Consider the following 24,887-nt stretch of genomic DNA (forward strand, 5'->3'; position numbering starts at 1 on the left):
CCTAAAGCCCTGTAATATAACACTGCAGCTATGTATCCTTCCATTACATGCAAATATAAGACAGAATAAAAGAATAACAGCACTTCTATACAGGATACAAAGGTTGGCAGACCATGCATGTAAAAGAAAGCCCCTTGAAGTTCCCATACAGTTGTACGATGTAAATACTGACACTGTCCACGGTACTGTTCAGACAATGAAATATGTCAGTGATTAAAATACATATGTATATACCACAAAGGCACTGGGTGTGCAGCACAGGACTTATCACAGAGTGGGAAAATGATTGTCTTTTTTTTTTTTTTTTAATTCTTCAGCAGTATTCAAATGCTCCTTTCATTAAGCTTGTTTAATTAGAATCCAGCTGCTAATTTGCAAGTGGATACCAGAGGCTGCAGGACAGCTATCCTTTGAATACTGTCCCTGTGATCTACTGTGCGCACACACTGCCATTCTTCAGTAGCCTCCGCGAGCTTTTCTGACAATTAGTGCAGGAGAAGCTGTATTGATCTTGACAGGGAAAATATTAATCTTCTTCCCATTTTAATGAACCATACTCTTCAAGGGGGTTTAGTCTCTTCCTCGCTGTGGCAACTCACGACAATGGGTAATCTCGGCCACATGCCGCATAACAACCGAATGCAAATAGGGAACGCGTCTGTCTTAGAAGATACCACTTTGCCCTTCGTGGAGGATATCACAAAAAGATATACAAGTTACCCCTTGTGAAGAGCAGCAGCAGCAGCTATTCTTACGTGGTTTAGCAGCCTGACACAGGAGCAGTAAGGGTTTCATCGCATTCATATGCTGCTTCTGGATCAACACTTACATGAATCATCTTCATTACAGTTTTATTAGTCTCAATCAATTTGCTGAGGCTGACAGCGAAGCCCTGTTTAATTAAGCTGCTTCTCATTACTATTCCAATGCTGACATGTGACAGAGATATAGTTTAGGTTCAGTGTTTTGTTTTTATTTAAAGGCAGTTCTACAGAATAATAAATACCTTTCCGCTTTGGGCAACTGCATGTCCAAATGGAATCATAATTCCTGAGCATGTGACTGAAAGTGATGCAAGGCTTGTACAGAATGCTGTGAAACAGGGGTCTATTTACTAAGCAGTGTTAGGAGACAGAGGTGCCAGCCAATCAGCTCCCAACTGTCATCTCACAGGCTGTGTTTGAAAAATGACAGTTGAGAGCTGATTGGCTGACACCTCATCACTATTCACTCTGGCCCTGATTCAGAGCCGGACGCTCTGACAGAGCGCTCGCTTTGAATCAGGGCCGTCCTTCTGAATTTTTAGAGAGGCCTCCTGGCCGCTCGTATAGCTGTGGGTGACCACCCACAGCCATAGCGAGCGGCCAGGAAGATGGTTGCGATGGTCAAGACCATCGGGCTGGCGACGAGACCCTTGTGGTAGGGTCTCGTTGCCGCAAGCCCTGGAGTGATTTTGGCTCTATCAGAGCCGAAAGCACTCCCACTGACATGAGGTCAGTGGGGCCGGCCCAAGACGGTAGGGGTTCGCATGGGAACGCCTCCGTCTGGCCAGCCATGCCCCCGGCACGCCCACAAAAGGGCACCATCACCATCGACAACGCGCCCCCTTTGTAGCGATACCCATAGCGATGGCTTGCCCGTCGCTATCTGGGTTTCGTGCATGCGCACGACGGAGCCAGGTCCGTCGTGCGCATGTGCACAGGGCCAACATCGACCCGCTTGCGAGCAGGTCTGAATTAGGTCCTCTGTCTACTAACACTGCTTAGTAAATAGACCCCACAGTCTCTGTAAATTCACTTAAGTCAGCCATGTCAAGCACGGGTCCTCTCCGGGGCCACTTTAAGGATCATAAAAAGTTTAGAGGGCCACTCAGCATCCGTGTTTAGCCCTGTTTATCTCGTATACAAAGCAATATGTATGGGGAAGACTGCGCTAATGAAAGGCACCAAAGTTTACTGCCTTTAGGTTTAACGGCGGCTGGAAAATTAGCCAGCACTCTGGTGCAGAAATGACTGAATGCAGCAGAATGAGCTTATTTACCCATCCCCAAGTTCTTCTAGGTCTCTTCTAACTGGCAGCCAGCAAAACACCAGCGGTAGAAAAGGGAGGTGGGTAAGTGGGCAGAAGTTGAAAAAGGGGGAGGTGAGAAAAAAGTGCAGTGCAAGAGGAACAATACTGACAGCGGCATCCCGACAGATTTTGGGAAGTATTCTAACCTCGATCCTAACCATAGAGGATCTTTGAAACATGAAGTGGGCAGCACAGACTGTGTAATGGTTAGCATTACTGCCTCACAGCACAGAGGTTGTGGGTTCAATACCCACTACGGCCCTGTGTGGAGTTTGTATAGTCTCCCTGTGCTTGCATGGGTTTCCTCCCACACTCCGAAAATTATACTGGTAGGTTAATTGGCTCCCAACAAAAATTAACCCTCATGTGTATGTGTGTGAGCATGTGTGGCAGGGTATATAGACTGTAAGCTCTATTGGTGCAGGGACTGATGTAAATGGGCAAATATGCTCTGTAAAGCTCGGCGGAATATGTGTGCGCGATATAAATAACTGGTAATAAATAATAATAATGAAGTGGATGGGCTACAGGAAAAGACAACCACATCAGCTTCCAGCTCCTGTCAGCTAAGTACAGGAAACAAATGACAGGATCACAATCACTGGACAGATGAAGATTGTAAAACCATCACCTGGTCTGAGGAGTCTGGACATCTGCTGAGAAATGCATGTGGTAGAGTCAGAATTTATAGTAATCACCACAAATCCATGGATCCAGCCTGCCGTGAGTCAATGGATCAGACTGGTGGGGTTATGTTGGGGGGAAATATTTCTTGGCACACATTAGGCCCCTTAAAACAAATCAAACATTGTTTAAATGCCACAGCCTACGCAAGTATACTTGCGGACCATGGGTATCCCTTTATAGACAAAGTCTAACACATCCCCTAATGGCTACTTTCACATACAGATGTACACACACCTTACCTCCGTGCGTTACATAACGCGCGAGTGTCGTGCGACTCGGTAGCGCCAAGTTTCTTTTCATGCAACTTTTTACCTTCAAATGCACCTTATTAGCAAAGCGATGTGAACAGAACACATGAACGGCTTCTGCTGATTAAAATGATATGCTGTGTGCAACTGCGGGCGGGTGTGTCTGCATGCAAAACGCTACGTTACCGTGTCAGCGGCTGTGACACTAACGTAGAACTTCGTACAGTAGTTAAATGGCCCTCACCTAACATGAAGGCAGGATACCCAAGGTTGAGATACACAGCATGATATATTGCTTGCCAGACACAAATCCTGTCTCGCTAATTACACTGGAACTCCACTTATACATCCATCATGCTACTTTCTCCATCCTACTGCATGCAGACCGACAATCTGACATGAACGGTATTGTTTAATATATCATGCCGGTTACCAATACTAGCACTTTTCTCTGGCAAACAGCACAGCAGTATTACACACAGCTGTCCATTATATATTATATTGGTGCCAGCTGAAACCTGGACTGTGCCAACAGGGATCGAGTTATCAATATCAAGTGCTGAGCGGATGATGCGGACCGAATGCCCCACTTCCATACAAAAGAAAATGGAACGGCAGAGGAGCATAGCCTATATGCCAAGGGGCACTTATGCAATTATAACAGGAATGCCCGTCCAGTCCTAAGCCCCTATTCCTTTACAGAACCTTTCCATACACACACACGCCACTCAGACATCTAGGGGGTATATTACTAAAGGTAAATTTTACATTGATTGCAAATTGATCAATATCAATGTTGTGTTTTTGGGGCTAAATCACAAATTGACTAACAGACATTTTTTTTTTTTTAAGTGTTAGTAAATATGTGATTTAGCCCCAGCAATACAACAGCGATGTTGATTGATTTAGAATTAAAATCGACCTTTAGTAAATATACCCCCTAGCACCCCATGAACGTTCTACCATTGCATCATGCGCTTTCCATTCAGACCAGTAAATAGCAGGTGGTGTCACTGGTTCTCGTGTAGCCATGGGTTTTCGCAGTTAAAAATCATTTCTGATAGCACAAAGGGAAAGTGCCAGGCGACTTATTGCAGGATGCCTGTTTGAAGAGCTGCTCAATTGTGTTGTACAAGGCAAACACCTGAGAACTGGGTGCAGGAAAGAGAATATGTAGGAGCGCAGAGTCTTCAGAAATGAACAAGGCGATCCGCTGCCCATTACAGCTAAGTCCCCCTGCAACCTTCACACTGGAGGCATAACGCTATTGATTCGTATGGATTACTTCTAGTATGTGTGACAGCTTGTCTTCATGATGCGACTTAACTGAGCAGTAACCATGGCTCACAAGACTACTAATTTATGTGGTCAATAGAAGATGGGATCTCAGCGAGGCAGATATGCAATATCATTTCAATTCTCCGCTGGCATATCGAACAGGTTCTATTAATAATTTTACTAACCAAGGATCCAAGGATTGGATTTCTAAGGCAGAAATACTTTGCGTCACCCTTTCGCTGCCAGAAAACATTTTGTATTATGTTTTTCTGTACATGAACACACTGGCATTGTTCACTATTCACGCTCCTATAAATTGTGTCCAATTGCAGTACTAAGCCATTGGTATGATTACACTCAGACAGGACTCAAATACATGATCCATCACCCCTCAGTTTATTTTGGGATCACCAAAAAATGTGACCGGTTACTGTGACCAGCTTGAAACACCTCAGAGTAGACCCTAGTGTTCCCGCTAGGCTGTTTTAGCAGGGTGCTGCACCCTGCCCTCCTTCTGCAGGGCAAAAAGCGCCCTTACCCTCACCGTTCAGCGCCCCGCTAAGACAGCCTGTCAGCATTGCTTGGTGGCTGCCCGGCGTGTCCGTAAGTGCCGGGCATGCCCCCAAGAGCGACTGAAAAATGGGACGTGTCTATAAGACTCGTCTACGTTTTAATGACCACGCCCCCTTTTTGGGTGCACGCACGGAAGTGCCCTCTCTACCTCTAGTGCCCTGCCTGCCACCGGAGCTAGAGTGAACACTAGATCCACCTTATATGTAATATGTCTTTGCAAAACATTCATAATAAGGTCCAGCCTATCGCTAAAGGGAGAGTGATACAAACACTTAACTATTTATACATTTTGGTTGTACACAGTAATGTTGATTAACATGCATGAAAGACCACTACAATATAAAGTTTCTGTGAGGTCTGTAAATGTACATTGGGCCGGATTCAGCAAGGATCGCAATTGTAAAGCTGCACGCAGGCATTTATTATTATTACCAGTTATTTATATAGCATACACATATTCCATAGCGCTTTTACAGAGAATATTTGGCCATTCACATCAGTCCCTGCCCCAGTGGAGCTTACAATCTATATTCTCTATCACATGCGCGCACACATACACACTAGGGTTCTTTTGTGTTGGGAGCCAACTAACCTACCAGTATATTTTTGGAGTAAGGGAGGAAACCAGAGTACCCGGAGGAAACCCACACAAGCACAGGGAGAATATACAAACTCCGCACTGTTTAGGACGCGGTGGGAATCAAACCCACGTCCTCAGTGTGGTGAGGCTGTAATGCTAACCATTACACCATCTGTGCTGCCCATATACTGTAGTGCACACAGGCAGCTTTATCCTTGGAATCATGCAAATGCAGCAGGAGGTGTATGACGCCCCCTGCTGCATTTGCGATCCCAGCACTGCAACGGAGGTCGCAGGCTCTGATCACCATCGTGACCATCAGTGGTCGATGGTCGCGATGGTGGACGGCGGACAGCCGGACAGATGGGTAAGCCTCAGCTTACTCAGGCTGGCCGGCTTGCGAGCCCAGAAGGCTGCGTACGTCCATGCAGTCTCTGGGCTGGCCACTCCCTGAAAACTGGGCGGTCACACCCCGTTTCCGGGAACGCCGGCCGACCCCGCCCCTTAAATGCCTCTGCCTGTCAATCAAGCAGAGGAATTCAAGGGCTTGTCTGCATTTGAGCAGGACCCATTTCTGCACACTCACAGAATGGGTCCTGTGCACGTGCAGATTCCCGATAATCGGGAATCAAGTCCATTGTCTGTAGTAATGGGATCCTGATTCCTTCTTTTACATGAACTAATGCTATGTAAATGATTGGTATCATTCTTCTTCTAAGAATACTAGACCTCATCCTGTTACACTATTCATATATACTGTGTGTATTATATATATTAATATTACAATATATATACACACACACATATATACTTATACACACACGTACACATTCATATACAGCACTCACATTTTATATACACACACACATGTAACATATTATATACACACACATTACACTTATACATAAAGCAAGGAGTAATCCACTAGCTGTATATAAAGATGACCCAATATAAACTATATATACTATGCATTGGCGTTACCAGCTCTTGGCCTGATGTTGCGCATCTCTGTACTAAATATATAAATATGCAACCGCAGAACCCATGATAAAGCTGCTGCTACTCGTCAAAGTCAATCAAATGAAGGTGGTTAAGGTGCTAGTATTGATCCTGGTTTCAGTCAAGGTGACCTATTGATCCCAGAGACTGGACGAGTGTTCAAGAAAAAGAAATGACACATGCACTGAAATCAAATTCAAAATGATAAATACATATTCCTTCATGTACCTCCATGTCTGGTGTGTAGCGGTCTTCAAACACTGCCATTGCGGCCAGGGAGCCGGAGCCTGCAAAACATTTACACGGTCACTGACTGCATTACATGGCCAACACTTTCCACAAAGCTGCTCAAACATCTTACAGTAAACTCTCGCCGAGAAGGATTTCATCCTCATATCAGTGCCCTTTATCAGATCACACGATTTTCTGCACACAGAAGGACAATTAGCAAATTCTTTTATTGATTTTTGTTGCAAAAGTTGTAGTTTTCCATGTGAGCTTCTTGTGATGTTGGACAAGTTGGTCTTCCTTTGCCGCAGATCATTAACTCACTGGCGGTGGCAGAAACCAGTGTATGAGAAGAACATTAGACTCTATTAGAGGGAAATAGTGCATTAAACTGCATCATGCCAAAAAGACTTAATGCGTCAAGAGTTTGTAATTCACTACTTTAAGCTATAGGATTAAGGGGGAGCTGTATCAAACTCTGAGTGGAAAAGTTACCTATAGCTACCTATCATTTTAAAGAATGCATTTAATAAATGCTACCTAGAAGCCGATTGGTTTGCTATGGTAACTTCTCTACTTGTCCACATTCAGCAGATTTGATACATTCACCCCTTCGGGTAGTGGGCACTTCTCACACTACAGCTTTTCCAGCTTTTTGGGTCACTCGTACCTAATATTTATAGTATGTTATTGTGGCCAGAAAAGTGCTCACAGCTTATATTATGTGATGGGGTCTTCTGAGATATGGGAACTTTCATTGTAGACCGTTTCAATGATACTCTTAGCACCTATTCATAATGCTGCTTTCAGTGATATAAAACCCGCCCTGGCAATTAAAGCACTTGTGTAAATCTGGTATTTTATCTAGCAAGGACACCCTTTATAGATTTTACATTGGTTCAAACCCCCGCCCCACATTTCAAGGTCCTGTATCAAGGTAAATTTGGAGAAGATCTGTGCATCTCCCCTCCTGCACCTTCCTGGCCTGCTGAAGGCTGAATCGTGTGTAGGTGGAGCGACTGGGGGTGGAGTTGGGGCAAAGTAGAGGAGATTAATAATTTCCAAGAGTAGTGTGGTGCAGAACCCACCCCTGCTACCTGTACCGAAAACCTACATGACCTCCGCTTTTATGTAATAAAACCCAATTTTACATATATTGCTGCTCTGTGGGTTCTATGATGTTGAGACGATTTACCACTGGAGATCCAATCACTCAAATGCACCTGAGTTTTCCCCCACGTTTCCTGTGCATAAATATAAATGAACCATAACGGCAATACACAACACTATACAGCTACAGCTCTGACAATTAAATACAGGTTGAGTCTCCCATAACCGAATATTCCGAAATCCAGATTTCTTTTTAGCATGCCTGAGATAGTGACACCTTTGCATCTTGAGGGTTCAATGTACAGAAACTTTGTTTAGGGCACAAAATTATTGAAAATATTGTATAAAATGACCTGCAGGCTGTGTGTATAAGGTGTATATATAAAACAAATGCATTCTGTGGTTAGATTTGGGTCCTATTCCAATGACATTTCATTATAGTATGCAAATATTCCAAAATACGGAATAATTCAATATCCAGGCTGGCCGGCTTGCGAGCCCAACATCTTGGATATGGGAGACTCAACATGTAGTACAAAAACTGCTGCTTTTGCATACAACATCTCGCCAAACAGATATAATCACAGAATACAACAATGTACAGTAAACTTCCATAATATTGATGCGCCCTTTCAAAGATCTGCCCCGAACACACCGTTTCAACTTTATATGAACCGGTACCCAATTACTGTAGCATACTTGCCGCTTGTCCCAGGACAGGTTTGGGTTTTTGTTTCTTTTTTGTATAACCAAACCCTTTTCCCTCTACCTGCCAAATGCCAGTGCCATCAGTGTGTATACAAGGGAAGGGTGACCGTTAGCAGGCACTCTAACAATGTAAGGATCCCTAACTCTATGAAATATGAAAAGAAAGTTACAAGAAAAATGTAAATAGGTTATAACGTATTATCACTGTGGAATCTTGTGTGCATATTAATGTAGGTCACTTACTGTGTTTCACCTTTGCTTTCCAGGCATCTCAGCTCACCCCCTTTCATGCTCACATCCCACAATCACTGATTAAGGTGGGTCTGTCAGAGAGTGGTCACTTCTTACCAGACTCCATAATGTCCCTTCATATAACGTACAGCATGCACTCCTCACCCAGTACATCACCATATGATCTTTCGATATGCTGGCCTCTCCACCAATTACCAGCGAGCTCTGTCCTTCCTAAACATCTCTCATACGTGTGCGGCCAAGGAGAGAGCAAACGTGACTGGTGGAGAGATTCCCTTTGATATGAAGGAGGTGCTGTGTGACCACAGAATGCCTGACAGCTCTGACATGGACATAACCCAACAGGCCATTCCGTGGATTAACAGAAAGGTCCTAAATAAAAGTTAATAAAATTAAAGACAGGCAAAGCACGAAAGAGTAATTAAGCACAAACCATAATATACACACACTGTATATTACAGCCACAAACCTAGTGCTACGTACAAGTTCTTCCAGCTGATGTGTTATACTATCTTTATAGATTTGCTTTCAACAATGCTTAAAACCACTCATATGAACAACTAAGCCCATGATGGGTAAACGGCCAGCCCTCAAGTTTCAGCTGCTCCCTGTATACCTCGATTCCAAGAAGTGGTGCATTAAAGCATAGTGCATAAACACGATATAGTATACCCAAAATATATGGAGGCAAGAGACATCTGCAAGCCCAGAACTCAGAACGACCACCCAGGCTCAGGTAAACAAAGTACGTTGTGTGAGCACTTAGGACAGCGTGGCGAGACCATAATATGGAGGATATCCGTCACTTATAGATGTTACAGATATCACAAAGCCCATCTTTACATGTGATAATAGACTCTACCAAATGGAGCTATTGCATTATTTGGTTACCTTCCTGTCCAAACCTATACAGAAAGACTCAGAACTCTGAGCGATCGCTGTATAATTTATGCAAGATCATCAAGACTCAACAAAAATTGTACAACCCCAGCAAATCAATGGAAATTCTTATTTGAATTAAGCATTTCTCCAGAACAGGTGACAGGACTATTACTTAGGGGCTTTAAATGCCCATTAGTAGAAAATAAAAGTGTGAATATATTTTCCCCATGTGCGAGATTACAACAAGTAAAACGCAGAACGAGCGTTATCAACACAACCCCACCTTCAAAAAGCAAAAGAAATAAACATTTCTTATGTGTAAGCGAGAGCAGAAAAAAAAAAAATAAGCAATTCAGCACTATCAGATATTTCCAGCTTGCCTTGTTAATCCTTTTATACGAAGTGGGGGGGGGGGGAATAAGAAAACAATAAAAAATCATTTCAGACACGGTGGCAATGTGCCGGAATGCAGCTGCATTGGCGAGAAAATAAAGTTGCGTCTAATTTTTTATTCCAATTAAAAGATCCCTCTGGCATTTATTACTTTTTAACTTGTTTTGCATAGCTCTATCTATTTAGCTGGGTCACAGAGAGAGCTATATTTTCCATTTAGGATGATTTGTGTGCATCGCTTGACCACCTCAATGGTTTAACGCGAGGATAGAGGAGGCGATTAAACTGTTTCAAATGAGGAGTCCTGCTGATTCCATCAAATCTGCAGAATGTATAATGGGAGGAGAGAGGCTTGCCTGTGACAGCGCTCCGAGGATATACAGACTAGCCTGGTCTGAACCATTTAAGGAGGCCCAATTAGAGATCAAATTTAAAGGGTAGGGACTGCGGATTTACAGACACAAATCAATGAGCGTGGTAATCCCGATGAATATGACAGATACTGCCGTTACAGGATATCGCTGCGGTTTAGGATCATTACCCTTACATAGGCTCATACATCACCGCTTGAGCCAATGCCGGCTTTAACTGGGTACCAGGCGATGGCTTGTCCTACATGCAGTGGGCAATGAGAGTCTATTATAGGTGGTGTTATTTATTCTGTGCATGACTGAGGGAGGCTTTGGGGAATTTAAATGCAGGTCCAGCAAAATTTATATCAACAAACTACACTTAACTTCTTGTCTGCCAGAGGGCTGGAACAGATGCAGCCAAGGATTTGTCTATTCATTTTAGTGTACAGCTAATCAATGTACAAGGTAAAGGTTCGTTAATAATTCAGCGCGGTGTCCTAATTGATAAAAGGAATGTTGGTTTCCTTTCCTGTGTAAAGCTCCCCCTACTGGTCTGTTTACAGAATACTACAAGGAAAGAAAAAAAAGACATTAACCGTAGCGAATACCTGAATGCAATACCACATACCTGTGCGGACAACGCTGTGCGGTCGTTACATTGCCAGCGTTACAAATATAAAATGAATTTCACCCAACCTTCTCTTTCTAAGCCATTGAATCTCTGCTGCCTTGCATTTCTAGTAATGATTAGCACTTATTTCAGTATTTGCTGTGTATATTATCCTGCTGGCATATAATACTACCGGCCAGCAGTCCTGGTTTCCTCCAAAGCTAGCCACACAAATGGCAACTCATGAAGACATCATTACAATATGGGTAAGTTGGGAAGATGTAGCCTTAGATGTAACCTAAGGGTAATTCAATTGTTTGAGATCATCATCTCCAATCTTAAGTGAACGCATTCTCACACCTTAACGTACAGGAGTAGCCACGCTAAGCGGCTTCTCTCATGCCAAGTGATGGGCGCGTTGCAGTGAAGGCACTCCCGGCACTCGCGACCAGCCCCAAACCCTGTCTTTATGTGGATTTCTGCTCGTACCACAGGAGGGTGCAAGAAGGATTCCGCCGTAAGTACAGCCTCGGGGGTTGGTTGCCCAAAACAAGTGAATTAGCTCACGGCTGCATTAGACGGAAGCTAATTCTCTCAAACAATTCATCGTCCCCTTAGTGCCCATGTTACCTGCCAAACGTGACCACGCTAACAGCCCACTGTTCTTGTCGGCAGCCATGATTCTTACTGCAACAAATCAATTGCTTTAGAACAGGAGTTCCCAACTCCAGTATCATCACAGGTCATGTTTTGTGGAGGTCTTCAATCATAGGCGAGTGAATGTGTTTTGCTGGGTCAGAAATGATCCCACCGGCTTCCACAGATCGAAATCCTCAAAACGTGACCTGTTGGGAATACTTGAAGTTTGTGGGCGAGAACAATCTTGTTTTGATCTTCTAGGGCAATCATTTAGTAGGTCCATATGCGTTCCAATTGAGACAAGGGGTTTACGTAACAGGTCCTAATCTGCTGTAACCAGAGCAATTTCAGTGATATAGCAGCTAAATTTAAACCAACCTAGCTTTGCCTTAAAACAAATTGCAGCTTAAAAATTTAGTGGCTACACTGGTTCCAACATATTAGGATCTACCAAATATACCCTAAGATCTCTTAATGCATGTGAAAGACAAATTTAATAAATGGTCTACTCAGTATATTCTATATATGCCTCCAACATATGGGGTGGGAAACAAGAATGTAAGATCTTACGAGCAGGGCCCTCTACCCTCTTCTACTTCACTTTCATTTACTTCTTACTCCCCACTAGGGCACCTAACACTTGGTTGTTTAAGCTCTGCTACTTATGTGGGAGTTATGGTCGCTAATGTATATTATCCATGTCCTTGTATTGTATTGTATTGTACTGTACGAGCTATTTCACACACTCCGGTTTTGACCGGGCGGCAAAAAGCCGCCCGTTTTCAGCCTGGTGTAAAATCTAGTACATGCAGGAGTTCAGCGGGTTCTTTCACGCGGCAAGGCTACGGCACGGTCGCCGTGTTATAGCCGGAAAAAACTACTATGCAGGACCGTGCCTGCACGCCAGTAGTGTGAAGGAAACCATGTTTCCTTTCACACACGCTGGCTTATGCCGGCCGGGCTTGTGCAGCTTCTGCCCAATAGGATAAAAAGAATAAATAAATAAAAGCGGCTCACTGCTTGTGAAAGGCACAGAGTGCCTGAAAAACCCCGGCCAGCTACCGCCCGGTTCTTGCCTGGCCGGCCAGAACCGGAGTGTGTGACATAGCTCTATGTCTTTGGTCAACTATTTGTTTATGTACTTTGTAAGGCGCAGGGGAACACTTGTGGCGCCATATAAATAAATAATAATAGTCCTCCCATTGCAGGTGTAATCCGTGTGATATGACAGCAATAAAAGACAGATGTAGAGGATGCAGAAGTGACTGCAGTTACATAAACTCCAAGCACTGAGCAACACACAAGTCACCTGGTTTCTAATGCTGCCATACAATGCAAAATACTCCTTACACAGATTATTTCAAATATGCAGCAGTTTATCTTAGTTCATGAAGCCACACAGTGGGCGGTATTCAATTGTCTTCGCGGTCCGGATCTTCTGTCTAAAGTGACGGGAGATCGCGGGTGGCGCTATTCAATTGTTGGTGATTTTCGCACTGATTGCGCCCATAGTGGACGTGTTTAGCCACGTAAAACGGCTACCCCCGACGAAAGTGCTGGGCGCAATCGAGAAAAGTGCTGTTTTGGCGCCAAAACAGGTCACTTTTCGCCCATTTCAGCTCGCACCCCCCTGGGACTGCGAGCTGAAATGGTGCGCCGGCAGCTGATCGTGGCCGACAGGAGCAGCAATTGAATAGCTCCTATCAGGCGCCACTGGGAACAAGGCCACAGAAGTGCACTGATGGAAATAGATCTTAGATTACACATATACACTTCTCTCTATCCATCTATCGGCTATTTCTATCTCTACATACATCTAAACACTGCAGATAACAAAAATATTTATGCCATTTAATTATACATTTTTATTTAGGCCTATATACAGCATTTTGGATATAAAATCATGGCGACCCAATGTATGTGTTTTGTTAGAGGTTTGCTTCCACCCCTTGACCCATTACTTCTAATTACCCATTATAATACAGCACATTCATCAGATTCAGTAGCCAGAGCTGAGGGAACAGTGATATCTAGCGCTCGGCCCCTGAGCTGGGGATTTCTGTGTGTTACACTCTGTAGCACCAGGGACAATATAGTCGCACAGGCCACTTTACTTGCTCCTTGCACTAAATACAAGCTGAAATAAGCCACCCACTTGCTGAATGCAAGGATGGAGGCTGCAGAGGTTGTATGCAACACACATGCACCTCATAAGATTGCTAATTACCCATTATAACTAGCGTGTAGAACGCCACAACTAACATGGCCTCTCCGTGTACCGTTATAGTGATGCCTATCACGCTCAGTGATTAAGCCAATAAAGGTAGAAAGAGTAAAGTATCATTGGGGAGTTCCCTTTAAACTAAATACCTGCCGGAATGATCTACTCCACTGGGGACATTGGTGAGACTCCATATTATATATGAGCTATGGAACCTTCGGTCTCCAGATATAGTGGATGCATCCATTGTCAATGGTTCCTCGGTACAACCAGCTTGCTGATTTGAACAATGGGCTACTATACTTCATTATGTTGGTTGTTTGTTTAATGTATTCCATTTATTCAGTTTCTCTTGGGTTTACGTCTTTAGCTTTTGTTCTTCTCCTCCAGCCTGCATTTAGATTCACTTTTATTATGTACATGCCCTCCTTTATTGCATAAGACTGTCCAGGCTAACAATCTAGGATACCAGTCATTGAATGTATGCTGGGCTCGCTACATCCACAAAGGAACTATAAGTGCTTTACAAAGGGAACATTGTGCCTTTCACTATTATCTGACCATCATTTGGTGCTGTGGACTGTTCATGTCACCAGCGGAGCCACTGGAGCACTAAGGAACACAGACCAGATTTTTTATTTTACAAGTAGAAGGGCACACTATGCATAGGTTTTCACATATTTTTAAATGACACTAATGCTGGGTACACACTGTCAGATATATTGGCCGATCAATGTATTGGCCAATATATCTTGTGTGCGTCAGCCAGTGTGTACCAGCGATGTCTGAACAACGTTGTTCACAGACATATCGCACCGGCCGTGTTGCACAGCCGATGCCGAATATATCTGCAGCTGACCGCACTGTACACTTGCAGCGGAGGCCACGGGGAGGGGGGTACGACACGCCCCCCTGGCCAGAGGGACCCGTAGCCAGACGACAGATGGTTGTTCAGTGTGTATGTACAACCATCATCAGCAGATTATTCGATCTGCAGATATATCCGTTAGATGTGGACCTAGCTTAATGCTTTTCAGTCCAACAATATAACTGTTTTATGACCTGATCTGTTTCTTATGCTGGCCATACACGCTACAATTATCGGGACGATCCGCCCGATATCGTCGGATCGCCGCGATAATTGTAGCGTGTGGGGAGGGGGGCGACCAAGGCTTAAATATTTCTCGGTCGGGCATGATGGATTGTCCAGCATGCCCGTCCGATGCGATATTTCCCGGTAAACTGTCGGACGTATCGGGCAGTGTATGCCCAGCGCAGCCGACAGACAGACATTTCCTGTGTTCCTTCCTACAGAAGGAACAGGGAAATGTCTCCACCCCCAGGGGCGGAGCGCGGATATCTGCCGAATACACTGAGAGAAATCTCACAGTGTATGCCGGCGACTTCTGCGGCTGGCAGCCGGCCAGCTAAAATGTCTGTCGGTCTAACAGACATTTTATCTGGTAGTGTATGCCCAGCATAAGTTTATCTTTATTAAACATTGTTATTTTGATACAAAAGTTGGATTTTTGAATTACAGAACTGGTTAAGGCGCCACTCATTTTGCTTTACCAACTGGTGTCTTGAGGGACAAATATACCCAATATATTGTGGCAAGGCACTGCAATTCTGGCAGCTTTTTCTCCCTGCAGGACATTTTATTATTTGTAAAGCTCCTACTAAAGGAGGAGTGGTAGAAAAAAACCAAACAGTATGGAGCTGCAATGCCAACAGAATCCCGATCCCCCAGGAGATGCTTCCATTACCTTCGTACAGACAGCTTGCTAGTGCCCCTGCTGGCTAACGTGGGAGGTGGACATGCTAAGTTACCTCTCGGAGTTGGAGTGGTCTGATCTGGAAAGTAGTATTTTGGTTCCCCTCTTCTACTATACACAAAGTCATTAAGAATCTTAATAAATTGGAAAACAAAAAAAATATATATTTACTGCTAAAAATGAATGTGTGGTTAGCAAGCAAGTGGGGATCTCTGTGCTTTTCACATTTGGTGATGTCCACCATTTGGATAGTGGTCGTAGGCGATAGAATTGCACCGCAACCCTTAAAGAAACAAATAAGGCTTTCCTGTGCTTGCCCCCAGACACATTGCATGGGTTCCCTCAAAGGATATTGCCTTGATTATCATTAACTGGACTATTGGGAGGAGAGAACTCTCCGCATAGCAGAACGGAGGAGTATCTCATAGATCATGCATTTGGGTTTGCACTAGCTTGGTTACCTTGTACTAGATGTTAGGCCTTCTTCCCTGCTGTTGGAGCTGGTGAGTGGCTGTGTACCTGCATATACGCTTGTAAGGTTCCTCTCTAAGGCACAGATGGAGATGGTCTCTACACCCCTGTAATAATTCCCCATCCGCTTTCTTGTGTTATGTGTTTTGTTCAACTTTGACCCTCATCTTATCTCCATAATATATTTATGCATTTCAGCAACCTAACACATGCAACCTACTTTTAATTATCTGTTATTTAATAGTTACATTTTAAAACCTACTTTACTTCATACAAACGCTATTCCACAGCAGAATGCCATATAGTTATTTTCTGTCAGCTACAGTATTTATATCATTGTTATCCACATACTCGTCACCTATGCGATATTTGTACTTCCATCTAATTAGAAAATTCAATATTTTGGAAGAACTTACTGCTTGATACCGTAATAAACTAATACAAATCTAAAAAAAACAAAAACAAATACAAAATCTAAAAAAGCAAAAACAAACAAAAAAAAAAGATAAAAAAAGTGATTATCGCATTAGTCTCAGGAGAGGAACCTCTCTATTTTATGGTCTGATCTTAAATTTAAGGCAGAAGGCATTCTCATAGGCTTACACATGAAGGAAGATGTATAGTCCGCTGCCTAAAAGCCATCATTTTCTAGCAAGCAGGACCTCTTAGCCACAGTGCAGGGGGGGAGCTCCATCTCTGAACCCTCTCATCAGTCAGTGTCAGATCTCCTGACAAGGTGCTTATTCACAAACTCTCATTGCTATTCAATTTGCTGCTTTTTCCAGCAATAATTCCGGGAGCCCCCATCAAGTGGGATCATTTTTCACTTCTGTTCTTGGCTGCAAGGCCTGGTCTCCCGGTGCTCCTACCTACTCTGCGGGACCTGTGCTGCCAATGTCTGAAGAGCTGATTTATGAATATGAAACGGAGCTAGTGTCCGGGGAACGGCTGCAGTCGCTGGAGACTGACGGAACACATCCTCCAGTTGCACGCTCAAAGTGGCTTTAATTGTATGCATGCATTTCATTACGAGGCCAGGCCGGGCTGCTCCTGCAGACAGGCACAGCAATCACACAATCTTGCATCGTTTGCTCAAAATCCAAAATTTCTCCTTTGTCAGCACAAACAGTTTAATTTGATGTTTTCACTCCTGAGTAAGCACGGAGCACCTCTTAAACCCCTTGCGAGACGTAAGAAAGCTTTCCATCAGCAAATGGACTCTGGTGTCAGTTATTATTTCATAATAACATACAAAACTGTTTTTTTTTTTTTGCAAAACCTGCTCACTCACCATTCATTTTCTGGTCGGGTCTGTGGAGCGGGACCATCCTTTTGAAACAAGGCAGGCAAATCCATCAATTATTTACAGTGTATGTAAAAGGACTTAGAAGAGCAGTTTGAGATTGGCACTAATCCATGGTAGCAGGAATGCGCGCTATGAATATTAATGCTGCTAGAGCCTGGAGAGGCCTGCAATATTTCGCAGCGGACATGGCGGAGAAAAGGTTAAAGACTACAACCTGGAAATACTAAAAAAATAAAAAATCCTGCTCATTGGATTTTATTGTGCATTTGTAATGGTCTACCTGCTGCCCAAATATCACCATTTAATAGCTTTTAAGCAACTGACTTATTCCAAGGAAGAAGCAGATATTGTACCTGGTATATAGTAACCGATGAAAAAACTGGAAGACACAACACGACTAACAAATGCTTAAAAAGACAAAATAGGAAGATCAAATGCATGAAAGGGGTCCCTAGGATCAATTATAAACGAATATATGTTCTATAACTACAGCAAGCTCTTTTCTGGCTAAACACATCACAACTTTTAAAAAAGGTCTTATACGACCTTAGCTAAAATTCTGCAGTTAAAAGACAAAAAAAAGTAATGGAAGTACATAAGCCATTACAAACTGTACTGTCACATTGCCAAGTTAACATTACTGTGTATTTTGCATATTAATATTTCAGATGACAGCCGAGAAGTCTGCTGAACTGTAATGCAATAAATGCTCTTTTAGGTAGCGAATATTAAAGTGCAGTGATGACCCAAAAAAAAAAAAGTTAAAATAGTTCAAACATCTATTTTCCTCATACAATGGCTCCAGGAATGTTTGTGCTTCCTCATTAACAGAGCAGCAGCGCCTCCTCTGGTCACATCATGAAATGATCTTTAGGGTTACAGTAGAGACTGCAACTTACTAATACATGAAAGGTTCTGCTTACAGTAGCCTCAATGCGTAGTGTGTTTAATGAAAGTGATATAATGGAGTCATAACGCTGGGACGTCCAAGGTTCCTACTCAACTAATCACTAATTGTCAGTATTCTGTCAATATAAGGCACGCTAGCAAAATGTCAGCTGCTACCACAGTGAGTAAGCAACAAGTGCACTTTAATGTACATCTGGTGTGCTAGCTGTATTATGTAGGTATACCCAGTACAATAGATTAGGTTAATTTGTTGTGGAAAAAGGTAATTTTGTCCTTAAGTTCAGTGTAACCTAGGACACAGATTCATCAAGAAATGACATCCGAAAGCATGTAAGCTGTGGCCACATCACACTACACTACTTCTGTACAGGGATAGAGATTTATCAAAGTTTGAAGAGAGATAAAGTACCAGCCAACCAGTGGTCATTTTACAGGGTGTGCTTGAAAAATGTCAGTTAGTAGCTGATTGGTTGGTACTGTGAAGCTTTGATAAATCTCCCCCACAATGTAATGTTATACAATACATAAATGTTACACCAGAGGCTCCCAAACTCTGCCATTACAGTCCACGTTTTAAGGATATCCATGCTTGAACACAGGTGACTTAATTAGAATCTCAGTCAATTTGATTTAGCCATCTGGACTCAAGCATAGATGTCTTTAAACCAGGACTGTAATGACGGAGTGTGGGAACCTCTGTCATATACAATAAAAAGAAAAACCTTTGCCCAGGACTGTTACCAAATTCCTGCTTTCAACCAAGTTAACCATTTCAAATAAAAGTATAAATATTCCTTAGCGTGAGAAGTATTTATGGTCTTCTTCATTTCTTTAAGTGCCAGGCAGGGAACTGGTGAACTCACATTTTCTGATTTTATATATCTGGTGTATTTTACTGTATTCTGTTACTTTGTTATTTACCAAAGTTATTCTTATACTGTAATGAGAGTTACAGAAATACAGAGAGCAATCCTATCAACCTTTGAGCTTTTCAGACCTCACACCATGAGAAAATCTCTTAAAACTACGTAATAGCTATGCGCAAGAATAAAAACAACCCCGAAAACTGATGCTACGCTTTGGTGATAAGTGCAAATGTCGCATTAACACTGTCCAAGCAGCAATTCTGTGCACTAACCCATAGTCCCTGACAATGCACCAAGAACCATGGCCTTGTTAATATATTACCCCTAGCTGCCTCTGTAACGTCACTGGGTACTGTCGTGTGGATTGTACTCTAGAGGTGCGTATCCACTACCCAATTACACAGAGCTATTGAACAATAACGACATCGTTATCGTTCAGTCGCTCGTTAATCGGGCACAAATCGGGCAGCAAAATGTCTGCAACAACCAGCGATGCGCATTCACGTTGGTTGTTGCAGACATCGCTCATCGCCCGAACATGCTGGCCAACCGGACGATATCGTCATGTTGACCACGTTCAGGGATGAGGGAGGGTGTCTGCACTTACCGAAATATCGTTCAGTGTGGGCACTGCGCAGTGTAGTGAACGAATGGACGATAACGTTATCATTCGGTCTATTCACCGTCGGGTAGTGGATACCCGCCTTGAAGAATGCAGCTCAGACAACTAAATGGGCAACTTTACCATGTGGGGGTAACGGAAGTGCTATATAAAGTGAGATACTCCTTTCATGCATAGGATGGACCTGACCTTTTCTCTATTGATTAATCTATAGCTATCTCCACATGTATTATATATCGCACAGGTGGAGAATAAAAATGTACAGCTCTCTACTTTACCCTACGTAAAGCGCTGCTGCTCCAGTAATTACAGAAGCAGTTTGTGATAACTAACACTGGGCGACCTTAGACAACCAATAAACTGAGGTGTCTTAAAACAACCAATAAGAGGCAATAAACTGCTTATAAACTACCACAATACCCAAGATATTCCTAAATGTCCAGCATCACTGTTTCTTGGTGTATACGATCCTAATTACCTGCCACCCTTGCCTCAGCCAGCGCGCCTTCAGACTACAGGATCTTCGTTGACATATTCCGACAATACTGCAGATATTAGCAAATATTTTTCCGTCGAAGCAAACTTTATAATTGATCACAAAGATGGAGATAGAATCAGAGAAGTGCCAGGGTGCGGCGTGATTAAAAAAGCATCCAGAAAACTAATTAGAATTCCTAACTCATTAATGACGAGACACCTTGCTGTCATCAGCATTTTATAAGGTGCCATGTCCTTCCATCAGCTCAGCACCTTACACAGCAGATCTACTATGCCCACACAGCCTAATTATCTGTTTAACCAAGTTACAGCCTGGGAGAGACACTGTGTATTGCTGCATGGAACAGCCTCTATTCATGCCTCTGAAATCTGAGGGTTATGACACGAGACATTACAGGCATTGCGGCCTAGGATGACCACCACACTTCCAGTTAAAAACATCCATCTAATCTGCACAAAAATCAGTGGAAAAGTGTCGCTAAATTTCTGCTTGGAAACGTCAGAAGGAAAGTCAATTTATAAACGTTGTTCTTAAGCAATTTACAAATAAACTAATGCGGACAATTTGGGTACCTATACCAGAGATTGAGAGGTCTTCAAAAGCTATTTAGAGTGTTGTGATGAGGAGGGGGATAAGGAGAGGTAAACAAAATAATTAGGGTGGTAATAAAGAGGTGACAAACTGTAGAGCTGGAAATACAGAACAGCTTATTCATAATACTATAGAGGTAAAAGAGGATTATCAATTATGTTTGACAGTACATTGGATGTCTCCTGAGAGGACTACCCACACATTGAGCAATAAATAAAAGGAAAGAAAAAAATACAGCCTTTATATAATTAAGAGAAAATGATACACTTGAAAAAAATACAATGGGGGGAATTCAATTCAAAGTGAATTGAAGAGCGCCGGGAGGGAGCTCCCGGAGATATTAAATTCAGTGCGCGGTTATGTTGGAGAATACCGGGTCTCGCGACTTAACAAGGGTGTTAAGGCACGAGAACCGGCCTTCTCTGACTAAAGTGCCGGGCGAGCGGCTGTTAGCGCTGCGCTAAGCAGTAAATCATCTGTGCGCCCGGCACTTTTCTCGGATTTCTCCTCGCATCCCCAGGGGGGTGCGAGAAGAAATCCTTTGCCTGCCCAAACAGCGCGGTGTATTGTATAGCTGCGGGAGCTCCCTCCATTCAACATCGCGCTGAATTGAATTCACCTCATTGAATCTTATTCTGCTTCTTTACCTCCACTGTGGTGTAATACTACTTTGTATGGCAATTATCCTCCTCACTAACCATGTTCATTACTAGAAGGGATTTTGAATGTCAACCCCTCATTTACACACAAGAATGATGCCTATCAATTTATTAGGGACTAGTGAGGTATCAATGTCATCACCAGAATATACACTGGGGGCAGCCCATAAAATGACGGCTTTCAATATTATATCTATACACACACACACACACATATATATATATCTATACACACATATACGTTTGTCTCCACTCCAGGAGTCACAAGGCATGACCAATGTCAGTACGGCACGGATTCAATGCCCTCCTCCAACCGTTACAGAGGCACTAGTGAGGAGAGTACATGACTGGACGCTGGATCTTTGGTTGTTAGTTAAGAATATGGTACTACTGTAAATAGGTCTCTCAGTCACTGGCACATTCTAGGAGCAAAGCCATTTTTGGGGGGATTCAAATGATTGCACTCATCCTCCAATACAATAAATGAGGAAGGGGTTATTTCTAACATTACTGAGGAACAAAAGAATGCCATTCGCACAGTCAGTCACTAGGGTCTATGGCTAGAGAGGTCAGGTGCTTGGTGCTCAGGTTTTCAGAAAAGGGAAGATCAGCACAAAACGGTCACCTCTACACTTAGAGCTGCCAATCAGATACTGTCCTTAAATACCAGTGTCCCCGCTTTTATGAGAATGAACGAAGGGAATGAGTCATTTGAAGTTTAAAAGTTAAATAAAAGGAAGAAGAAAACTGCAACCTCTCCAAATATCAGTGTATGAAAGGAATGTTTCTTAAAAATTTAATTGTGCACAAGAGTGTAGGATGGGGGCTTTCACTGACGACACATCGCAGATACCATCAAACTAAAGTCTCACATCCACTAGGCGACTGTGAAACGAGAGCACGATTAGGACAGTCTGTGATGTGCCTACACTAAACGATCAGTCGTCGGTGTAGGCACATCAATCATCCCCGAAACATGGTCAACCTGACGACGTCGTCAGGTTGACCAGCATGTTCGGGCAATGATATATGTCATTGCACTGCCCGATTTGCGGCCGATTAACAAGCGATTGAACAATAAAGTTATCGTTTAATCCCGTAGTGGATACGATACATAAGGACTGGAAGAGGCAATACTATTAAATACAAGTCACAGCTGGTTTTGCATTTAATATTATTGCCGTGGCCCTTAGTAAATAAATCCCAAGAGCCTTGGCATATAAGGGCCATGCTTTCCAGAAGACTAAGGGCCAGATTCAATTAGCCGCGAAAAGTCACGTTTTGGCGAAGTGTTCGCAAATGCCAACTTTTCATACAACACTGCGTATCATGCAATCCTATTGCCAGAGTTTTCACATGAGCGAAAACTCCATAGACGAAAACTGGCAAACTGTTTTTACCATCTCAGAGCAGGTTAAAAACAATAAACATTTTTTTTATTATTTAACTTAATTCCCCCTAATAATGACATGTCATTTTTGGGGGTCGGAATGTAAAAAGTGTTTGAAAATGGGTTTAAAGTAGTGGGTCAGGTATTTGGGGGGCTGTGTGAATGGGAAATATGTTTTGAACATTGCAGGTGCCTCCACCAGGTGTATTTAATTTTGTTTTGCTTTTTTAAAGTGCACTTTTAAGACCCAAAAATATACTTGCACACATTCTAAATGTAACCCCAATTCAACTGCAGCAATTATTTTCTCCAAATATATTGCTTTTTATCATTTTTTCACACTTCTACAAACATTCATATAACAGCCATTTGACACAATTTAAAAACCCAAATACTTTTATTAGGTCCACTAATATACTTCTATATAGATTACCAACATCAGTTGGGGTACTGGCTGATTTCCCCAAAATGTGCTGTACATTTCGCTGGTTTCACCATGCACAGTTTTTGCACTAATGCGTTATCGCGTCTTTTGTAATAGGATAGTGTGAAATGCCCATGCAGACAAAAGACACAAAGATCGCACAAAAACACGCAAATTGTGCGAAAACTTCTCAGACGTTAAGTTTTCGTTTTTTCGCGGCTAATTGAATCCGGTTATGTAATAGGGTGCTTTCTAGTGCTGCTGCGGGAACTCCTGAGAGCCTTCCCATATTTTTAAAGCGGCAATCATTTTAAAGGCAAAACCAGTTTGCTTTTGCCTCTAAAATGATTGCCGCTTTAAAAATACAGGAAGACACTCAGGAATCCCTGCAGTGGCACCAGATCGCACTCTATCACATAAACTCCTAATACTTATATACATGTACTGGGAGAGACCTGGCTGGTGAGATGCAAGCAATTTGGAACTCCTTAAAACGTTGTTGCACTCACGGCACATATAATAAGGAAATATTTGTCACTGACCCCCCACCCCACCCCCACACAATCATACATGTGATTTCATCTAATTTCTTATCTAACAAAAGATTATGTCGCTTTATAAAGAACAAAAGGTAAACAGAAGTGACCTACTTTACTACCGTTAATTGCATCTGTCTTTTACAAAGTTGTGTTGTATTAGAATCATGCTTGTGCCATTAACCATATGTGTATGGGAACATTCCACAGGCAGCTATTACCCAGCAATAGGGCAGCGCTTGTTATGGGAGGGGCTTGACATTCATTCCCGTAATTAACTTGGACAATCAATGCAATGGCACTATGGAACCCTCCAACGGAAGCATTTCTGGAGCAATCAGCAAGCCTGATATATAGGTAGTTTTTATTTATTATTGACTCATAAAATGCCATCTTACACTGACAAGTAGGCTTGGAACATATGCCAACCTGTGCGCGCCACAAAGCAATGTCATAATAAACCAAATAAACCTCATCTAGACACTCGCTAATCGGCACCAATCATGTTAATCAGTGACAGGGATATTGTAAGAAAGCAATAATAATAATAATAAATACAAAGCTGCTATTAGTGGAAATATTTGTAAGTTGAAATAGAATATCACAATACATATTTAGGAAACAGTAATTAGAACACAACAACAAACTATAAGGACGTGCTATGCAGATATGTTGTGCAACTGCACCACCTAGTGGACAAATTATGCAATACAACAAAGTCAGAGCAACAATCCAATAAAGGAAAATGTAAATGCCTATAGCAGTTTAATGAACTACCATAATCGGAGCATTACTTGCTCACCTACTTATACACACAAAAACATCTCTCTATCTAATACATGACTATCTACAGCAGGGGCATCCATACTTTTTTCCTGGAGTGCAGTATTGAGGAAGAGACTTTGAATGAAGGGACACAAATGTTTTTCTCTCAGTTAGCCTCCCAGCAATTAGGTAAGGGTTATTTTCTGAGTAAATCTTATTGAAATAAACATTTCTCCATTTCTC

At 42.7% G+C, this 24,887-nt stretch overlaps 1 protein-coding gene across 1 annotated transcript in view; it reads right to left on the reverse strand.

Moving 5' to 3' along the window:
- The window catches only part of PSMB7 (proteasome 20S subunit beta 7), a 48,270-nt gene that overhangs the window by 9,043 nt on the left and 14,340 nt on the right, over nt 1–24,887 (reverse strand). Inside the window, exon 6 of the mRNA XM_088471088.1 lies at nt 6,664–6,722. Within this exon, the coding sequence (XP_088327214.1) occupies nt 6,664–6,722 (59 nt within the window). The remainder of the gene's footprint in view (nt 1–6,663; nt 6,723–24,887) is intronic.

This window comes from Taudactylus pleione, unplaced genomic scaffold, assembly GCF_031769625.1.
Source record: "Taudactylus pleione unplaced genomic scaffold, aTauple2 ptg000110l, whole genome shotgun sequence".
Taxonomy (NCBI): domain Eukaryota; kingdom Metazoa; phylum Chordata; class Amphibia; order Anura; family Myobatrachidae; genus Taudactylus; species Taudactylus pleione.